The sequence below is a fragment of the Sus scrofa genome, chromosome 12 (assembly GCF_054392235.1).
Source record: "Sus scrofa isolate SSC_HxYL_T2T_F1_AM1 chromosome 12, Sscrofa_HxYL_maternal_Yorkshire_Landrace_v2.0, whole genome shotgun sequence".
Classification (NCBI taxonomy): domain Eukaryota; kingdom Metazoa; phylum Chordata; class Mammalia; order Artiodactyla; family Suidae; genus Sus; species Sus scrofa.
Genome location: NC_139394.1, coordinates 2,609,625 through 2,618,548, shown reverse-complemented (window position 1 = coordinate 2,618,548; position 8,924 = coordinate 2,609,625). Strand labels below are relative to the sequence as shown.

General features: G+C 56.9%; 1 protein-coding gene across 1 annotated transcript; it reads right to left on the bottom strand.

Annotated features, from left to right (window-relative positions):
- Positions 1-6,034: 6,034 nt before the first annotated feature.
- Positions 6,035-8,651, bottom strand: CBX8 (chromobox 8). The gene is given in 5 exon segments (NM_001244499.1): positions 6,035-7,184; positions 7,657-7,723; positions 7,851-7,916; positions 8,102-8,145; positions 8,517-8,651. Coding segments are annotated over 5 exon segments (1,140 nt in total). The 5' UTR covers positions 8,586-8,651; the 3' UTR covers positions 6,035-6,290.
- Positions 8,652-8,924: the final 273 nt, after the last annotated feature.

The window sequence follows — 8,924 nt, the reverse complement described above, 5'->3', positions numbered from 1 at the left end:
GTACCTAGATGACCAGATTTTTGCTCAAGTGCATCTAAAGGTTCTGTGGATTTTCTAGTATTTTTGGAAAACTAACATTAGTGATAGGTTAGATTTTTTTTTTTTTTTTAGACTGATGTTAATTTATTTTGCAGGGAAGAGTCATTAGCAAACGGTATCAGATGATTTTTAACTTTGTTAACTCCTAGTATATCAATAAATTCTTAATTTTTCAGCTGGAGTGATGTCATGAGTGATAGCTGGAAAGAGACAACAGTCTCCTCACTTTCCCTTTCTTGAGTCGAATTACTTCTCCAGACTTGAGCTGAAACATGGGGTGAAAAGATTGAAGCATTGGGAAAGGCTCTGCCACTGGGGTGCAGAAAAGGATGTTTTTCTAAGCAAAGGGGTGGGATTGATTATTCTAAGAGTCCCTACACCAGTGTTTTCCAAAGAGGACATTTGACAATGGGGATGATTTTCGTTGTCACAGTTAGGGGGCAAGGGGTGAGTTGCTGCTAGCATCTAGTGGGTGGAAGGCAGGTATGTCGTAAACTCCCCTTGAGACATCTCCCGGAAACTGACACTTTAGGTTAAAACAAATGAAAATTTCCACACCCCCACCCCCAGTATCCAATGATACTGCGTTGGAAAGCAACTTAACCCCTTGAATCCACCAGGTGTAGTAACACTTTAAAAGGACAAGCTATAAAATTCTGGGGGAGTTGCCATGAAGCATAAGAAGCTTTGAGTCAGTGGTGCTCCTGTGACTCCTAATCCATGGATCATAATAAAGAGATGATTTGCTTATTATATAACCTCCCCTGGTCCTTTAAGGTTGGCATTACCCTCAGCATGAATTTATTCATAAATTTCAGCCTCCAGGGAGAACGAAGCTCCTTTGAAGTAAAGAGAGAAGTTGGGCCTGGATGTTGGCCACCACTGCTTGAAAGGCTGGTTGGGGCGAAGCCCGAATGTTTTAGTTCAGGAGGAGTTTCCCACTGTAAATAGGAATGCAGCCCCCAGCTCTTCCAGGTTCCAGAAAAGGCCTATGAATCTGAAATCAGATTCTTGCAGGGAAGGCTGCTGGTCTTGTTTTCTTTTGTTGTGCCTTCAGAGGCTGCAACTGTTTTCTTTTGGAGAAGGTGGGCAGGGATGACCCTAGCTGTCCTGTCCTCCAGCTTTTGAGAGCTGCAGAAAAGGGTTGGGGACGCTGGGAGGAGCACTAGAGGAGTAGGAGCCTGTGCTGTCCCCAGTGACAAGCCCATTTTTACAGAAGGCCAGCCAGACGGGGGGGGCCCTGACCCACACCGGCCTTTGTTAGTTTCTGCGCTGCTGATCTGATCGCCTAATCCACCGCCTTCCCAGAAGAATGGGCTGGACTGCCAAGGGGCCCGTCTGGCCTGAGGGCCCGGCCCGCGGCCTCCGAGGGGCTCAGCCCCGCGCGGCCCAGTCCAGCCTGAGGGCGCCTGGCGCGATGGGTACGCCCAGGTTCGGAAGATGCAGATCCAGCCAGCCGGACACCTCCTTCCTCCCACCTTTATGGCCGGAGGTCCTGGCGGAAGAGAGGAAGCAGAGGGGGCGCCCACGACGGCCCACTCTAGTGTACTTTGGGGTGGGGGAGATGAGGCGCTCCCTGCTCCTTTCGCGAGCTAGAAAGGCAGCGCCGCGCGGGAGGGGCTGGGCACCAGGGAGCGGGGCTGAGGCCATCGCCTCTAGAGGGCGCGCGCAACCCGCGAAGTTCAGGCCGCCGGCGCTTTGAACACCCAGGGAAACCTCATCCCAGGCTCCGAGCTGCCAAGGGGAAGCGAATTGCACAACCCACCCCGACCGCTCTGAGACGCCCCTAGCAGCCCCCATTTCCAAAGTCTCAGGGAGAAAGCTCCAGCTCCAAGCCATAGTTTCTTTCCCCTGTCCAGGTCCCAAAGGCTGGATGTCAAGGAGCCCCGCCAAGCACTGAGAAGCAACCAAATCGAACGCCAGCTGGGTCCCAGGCCCCCTCTGGCCCTAGGGGACTTTGGGGTGAGAAGAGGATATTAGAATATTAGCCCCCAAAGTGCTGGGAGCAGTCCTGTTCGCTGTTGGGTCTCCCCCGCACAGCACTGGGCCTCCACTAGTGGACTGGGATCGCGCTGTTAAGCATCAAAGGAACAAAAAGGGAGGGGGGAATCCAACCCGATGCTCTCCGAAGAGCCATAAAGATTCCAGTTCAACCAGTGTGTGTACTGGGCCAGGTTCCCAGCTGGCTAGGGCTGCAGGAGCAGCAGGCCCTGCCCTGGGCAGGCAAAGGAACAGACTGCTCTGGGGGTGGCACCACAGGCTGAGGTCTCTACATCTGGAAAATCTGCCAGGGGAACAGAAACCCGCTAAGAAGCACCCGATCAAAGCCCAGGCTGGTGGTGCCCAAACAACTGGTGAAAGGGGGCAGAGTAGGGGCCCTCCCACCGCCCTATCTCCCTAGGCACGAGCCTACACTGCCCAAACATTCAGGAACCCAAGTAGGAGTAAGTCTCAGTCCAGCGGTGGGGCCATGGCTTGGGGGCTGGCCACCTTCGGAGATCTTCTCCAGACTACCTCATGCATCCCCCCTGCCCTCTGACTCTGCTTGCGGGTCTGGCCCCTCACGTCCGAAGAGTGACCCGCTGCCTCAACCCCAAGTGCTAGGTAGCTCCCTCCTTCTCTGGTCCTCTCACGGGCCACAGACTCCGGAAAGGAGGCGGGGAGAGCTCTGCCAAACGCGAGGTCACCGACTCGACGGCCAAGGGCAGGAGATGCGCCGGCAAACCTATGCCTATACCCCTCCCTACGAGCTCCGCCAGTGCGCCTACATCCGCCTTCCTCCGCGAGGCGACGTCTGCCCGGGCTGTGGGGGTGGACTTAAGCTCAATGCTATAGCTTCTTTGGGGTCCTGGGGGCGGCTCTCCTGTGCCAGCTTTACGACCCCGCCCCATTGCTGTAAAGTCTTCGGCCAGGAAAATCTGAGAAAATCCCACTCCACCCTGTGCTCCGCTCTCCCCGGACCATGCCTCACCCAGGGTTGTGGGTGCTGCCCCCCCAAAAGAACCGGGGACAGAGAGGCTGTAGGGGCTGGCGGGGGCGGGGGGCGCAGGGCTGCGCCGCAGCAGCTTCGGGTTCACTAATCACATCAGCGCGCTCTGCGCCGGCTCGGAGCAGCCAGTTGCCTAGCAATACCCGAGAACTCAATTCCTCAATCAATAGGCGCGAGGCGCAGCATTTCGGGGGGCGCTGGCGAGGGTAGGTGGGTCTAGGGAGCTGGTCCCAGGACAGCACTGGGGAGGAAGCGGGAACGTCAGGGGAGCCCGGCACCAGCACCGGGGCGCCGACGTCTGGGACCTGGACGTCAGGCCTGGGGGTGGGGCGCGTTGGGGGAGTCCTGCCGGCGGAAAGGGTAACTCAGAGGTCGCGCCCGCCCGCCCTGGACCCCCGAGTTCTGCCCCGGCTGCAGAGAGGTGCAGTCGGTAGGTAAGGAAAGCCACAGCCTATCCTTTTAGGAGGCTCAGGAGGGTCATACCCAGCTCCCTCCCAACCCCTCTCCCCTGCAGGGTGGGAGTTTCCCCAGTTGGGGAAGGGCCTACTGGGAACGAATTGGTCTCAGGCCGACTGGGGCGAGAGAGGGGTCTGGGACTGGGTAATGAGGGAGGGGGGAAGGTCTTCTCCTGCTGAGACGCCTCTTCCTTCTTCTCGAGGGGCGAAAAAAGGAACAAAACCCGAGACACGTCTCTATTTACAAAGAATATATTTAAACACGTAAAAAGCGGTATTGGATACAGACTTTCACAACCGCAGAAGACAGGTACCGAAGCTTCGCTGGAGCTGAGGCGGAGATCGATTCGAGATTTGTACAAATCTTAGAATTAAACTCAGCACGCGCACATCCCGCGCCGTTGCAGACTCCCAGCCACGCGGCCCGGGCCCTGCCCACCCGTCCCCAGGTCAGTGTCGCAAGAGCGAGCGACGGAGACACGCGCACGGCCGGCCACAGACTTAGGGCAGGACAGAAGGGCGGTGGGGCAGAACCAGGCTGGCCGAGGAAGGTCGGAGGGAAGGGACAGAATCAGCCCCAGGGAAGGAGATGAGGGCGAAGGGAAGAAGGGAGGGAGGGAGAGAGGAAAGGCAGCAGCCAGGTAAAGACACAGGTCCGGGAGTCACCGTCCACTCAGTAACAGACACGTCCCTTCAACGACGTTTCATCTGAAAATAGCGTCGATATTTAAATAGATACACTCGGCCAACAGCGCTTCATTATACAAAGTCTAAAATACGTTTTACAAATGTGAGCAGATAAAAATCCCCACTCCAGGGGCTTCTCTTTATAGGCGCAATTTGATTTAAAAACCCCAAACCATGTAGTACACCGTCTTCCTCGTTTTTACACCCTCACTTCAAAGGAAGACAGTCTGGTGGAGAGAGAGGCCGAGAAGCGGGAGGTAGGAATGGAGAAGGGGAGCGCGGAGGGGAACCCACTCCTCCAGGTGCGGCTCTCGCGCTGCCCCCTCAGCCGCGCGCCTCGAGAAGCTCCCCACTCCCACTCCGGCCTGCCTCCGCACCTCGCTCGCCCCGGCGCTGGGCTTCCTCCCAGCGCGCAGGACCCCCTCGCCCCTCCCTCCACAAGCAATGGGAAGTTAGATCTTCGCTGGCCCTTTAAGGGTAGGGAAGGGCGGGGAGGCCGCAGGCTGAGTTACTCGAAGGGACAGGGATGTGAGGGGGACAGACTTGTGCTTTTGAGTCAAAAGAGGGGCGCGCGTTCAGCGTCCTGGGAGCGCTGCGTGGTCACGAGTCGGCCCAGGCGGGGGCGTCCCGGGACCCGCCGCCGCGCAAGGCCTCCCCGGCCGCGCCGGCCCCTCTCTTCTCCAGCCCCCGCTCCTCCCTCCCCCTCTGGCGGAGTTTGAATGTCGAGTTCAAATAGAGAACACTCCGCGAATCGAAAAGGCCTATAAATTATAGCTTTAGCTTTTAAGAAGAGGGGTAAAAAGGAAAAAGTTCTGATGCGCACTCTTGGATGGAAACCTCGCCTGGCGCCTCCCTCCCCTCGCCGGGCCGAAGCCCCCGGGATGCACGTCCTGCCCAGCTCCGAGCCCCGAGCCCAGACCCTCCACCGCACTCCCAGCCAGGCCGCGACAACCGCCTGGGTGCGAAGCCCCCGCTCCCAGCCGCGCCTCCCTCCGTGGGTCCCGCCGTGTGGGCCTGTCTGGCCGTGCGAGCTGGCGGCCCGCCCTCCCCGAGGGAGGGAGGCTAGTCCAACTCTTCCTGGGAGGTGGGGGCCACAGTCTCTTCTGGCGAAGCTAGAGGACGCGAAAAGGAAAAGTCCACCCCCGAACACTTTTCTTGTAAAACAACAACTGTCTCGAACTCTGGGCACTGACATGCAATCCTCCCAATTTATCCTGGCATTTCGGGAATGTAAACAGATTCGCAGGATTTCTTTTCTTTCTGTGGAGTAAGGAAAGAAATCGAGGGAACTGGGAGATTTTGTCCACATGACATACGCACGAGCCGATCTGCATGTACAACACACACACCTCCCGTAAAGTGCATTTCCTGGTGTGGTCCTGGGGGAAGTCCGCTGCTCCCCATCCACCCGCAACTTTTTACCTTCAGCCTCACACACACACACAAAAGTTATGCAAGTTAATACTTTTTCCCCCCTAACAGATTTCTTAATCTAAAAAAAAAAAAAAAAAAAAAAAAAAAAAAAAAAAAAAAAAAGGAAAAAGAAAAAGACTGATCCCACCCCTTTTCTTTCTGATTGGGGAGCCAACCTTTTGTTGGCCTGGCCAACCAATGGGAAGAGAGAAAAAATCCGGGTCCTGCCTAGGTTCCATGGGTCAGCAGTGGGGCTGTAGGAAAAGGGAGGAGGGGTGAGGTGGGCAGACTGAGTCCCTCCAGACACCATCAGAGGCCCAGTGCCCAGGTTTCCATCCTGCCTAGTCCCCAGGGTGGCTGTCCGGCCCCTCCTGCCCCAACTCAGCCTGTCTGCCCCAGCTAAACCACAATGAGTCTCTCTTTCTCTCCTCGTTTAAATAAAACAACTTCAAGAGTTGAAATATATATATTTAGATATTTTTTCTTAAATAACATATTTACATCTAATAGAAAATATAACTCTAGAGATAATCTTTCCAACCAAAACTGAGGGGGGAGAGATGAAAGGGTGTGTGTGTGTGTGTGAAGGTAGGGACAGGACAGGACCAGCCAGAAGGCCGCCTCCCACCCAGAAAAAAGCATTATGCCAAGTTTGCACTCTCACTCTCTCGCCTGCTCTCTTGTCCTGGGATCACCTGCCCAGCAATTCATCTTTTCTCTTTAAAAAAGCCTTGGTCCGTGTTACTTTCCTTAATGGTGACGGTCAAAAAGTTTGAGGTCACGTCGGTGACCACCACCTTCTCCAGGTTGGTCAGAGAGGGGCTCCAGGATTCTTCCTCTGGGTCCCCCAGGATTCTGGCCACTGGAATCCTGGCGATGAGAGAGGGCCTTCCCCCTTGGGCCCCCATGTCCCGATACAAGCCCCCTACAGAGCCAGTGGTGCCTGAGCCATGCCGGACCCGGGGGCCACCAGGGTCCAGGGTGCCCTGGCCTTTGGCCTCCAGGAAGGTGGCCCTGTGCTTTATGACCCTGGCTGGAAAGGTGTCCACAGCAAGCTTGCCTGTGGCCTCAGCTGGGCTGGGGCTGGCCACACCACACTGGGCCAGGTCCGAGTCCTGCCTTCGAGCCAGCTGGATCACGCTGTGGCCAGCTGGGAACTTTCCTGCCCCGGAAGCAGCATCGTCCAGCTTCCTGCCCTTGAGGTAATCTCCGAGGCCATCACTGGGTTCTCCCAAGGGCCTCTGCGAAGGGTCCAGGAGTTCCTTCCGGGGCTTGGGACCTCGTTTCTTGGAGCTGTCACCTGGTGAGCTGGGTTTGTCGTCTGCACGGCTGGTGCCCCGATCACGATCGCGCTCACGCTCTCGTTCTCTCTCCCTCTCACGCTCACGGTCCCGCTCACGGTCCCGAGGGGGCTCCACTCGACAGGTGCTGCTGGTGCTGCTGCTGCTCCCTGGCGGGGAAAGACCCATGTTCCGAAGGCCCTCACGGGCCCGGGAAGTAGAGGCCAGTTCCTGAGGCGAGCGGCCGGGGTAGGGGATCCGAATGCCTCTGGCTGAGTCACTTCGGAACTCATAAGTTTTGGCCTTTGCCTTGGCCTGGGCCTGTGATAAGAGAAGGCAGTGTCAAGAGTAGCGTAGGGTTGGTCATGTCCACTGCCCCCTCCTCCCCCACCCCTCTTCCAGTCTCAGCCTCCCTGCGTCACTCTCTGATGCCTTAAAATTTCTATCTGGCTGGGGGTGAAGCTTAGGAATAGCACTATGGACAAAGGGGTAGAGAATTTCTCTGGAAGCAGCCATGTGCACCAAGCACCCTTCTTGTATATGACTATAAGCCTATTTAGAATGGTTGGGGGGAGGGGGTCCCATAAGGAAATTCTAGTGTGGCTAAGCAACTCCTGCCAAGACACCCCTTAGGGGTGCTACTGACCTGATGACAGCTTGTCTGGGGACTTCCTCCTAGATTACAAATACGGTACACATAGGACACCCCATTGGCTCACAAGCTCCCAGGACCCCCTTCCCACAAACTGACACAACAACATTGCTGCCCACCCATTGGACACTGCCATCCTACCTTGAGCAGGAAGGTTTTGGGTTTGGGTCCTCGCTTTTTGGGGCCGTAGAGCTCCATCTCTCGTTCCCTGCAGAAAGAAAGGAGGGAGAAAGGGGTGTGTGAGTAAAGAAGTCAACTGGGCCTCCAGTTCAGGCCAGATGGGAACCACCCTTCGTGTTCCTAAGTGAAGAGCTGAAGCTGGGAAGGGCCTGTACCTTTCCTCAAAGGCGGCAAGCAGGCGAGCGTCCAGGATGTTTTCTTCAGGTTCCCATGTGCTGTACCTAAAGGGAATCAGGAAGAAGTGGGCGTCAGTCCCAGGAGCAGGGAAAGAGCAAGTGGAGGGTGTGTATGCATGTCTAACTTTTCTTGTTGCATTGTATTGTATTTCAATGTAAAGGGGAAAAGAGGAAGAAAGAAAGCTTCCGAATAACAGTCTGGGGTTCAGAACTGCACAGAACCTACTTACTTCTGCGACCAGCCCTTCCATTTCACAAGGTATTCCATGCGTCCCTGCGGATGCAAAAAGGAAAATGTGTGTGTGCACGGAGAAAAATGCATGACGAGAACACAGAAATACATGCAAAAAATGCATGCACCGAATGAATGCGCGAAATCCCAACGCGAAAGGCACGCGCTCGGTGCATCACCCCCTGCACGAAACGCTGCACAAAGTGCATGCACCGGTATTCATTCCCCCCACCCCGCCCCCCACCCATGCAATCTGTGCATCGCTGCAAGTCTAAGGAAAGCGCTTGAGCTCAGAGCCGCCGCCACGGCCGCGGCCGCTGCTGGGACCTGGGGGAAGGGAAGCTGGGCTGCAGCAGGAGGAGGGAACCCGGACCGGGAGGGGAGGGCTCGGCCCAAGGCCTTGGGGCACCTACTTTCCGTATGCGCCTCTTCAGGAGGGCTTCGGCCGCGAACACCCGCTCCCCCACCGCTGAAAGCTCCATGTTGACTCGCCGCTTCCCCCTTGGCCGCTTCCAGGAGCAGAAAAGCAGCAGCCAGCGCACGACAGACCATAATACTCTCCCGCTGACGTCAGTTCTCCTCCCCCTCCCGCGCGCTCGCTCCCTCCCCGCCCCCTCCCGCGCTCCGCTCCCTCCTCCCCGCCGGCCCCGCGCTTCCTCCCGCCCCACGTGTTGCTAACGACGTTGCTAAAGCCGAGCGGCCAGGGCCAGCTCTCCCGCGCTCTGATTGGGCGAGCCCCGGGCCACGCCTCTCTCGCTTTCTCCCCCGCGTTGCTACGTGACCCGCGTTCCAATCGCCAGGGGGCGGAGTCCAAGGCGACT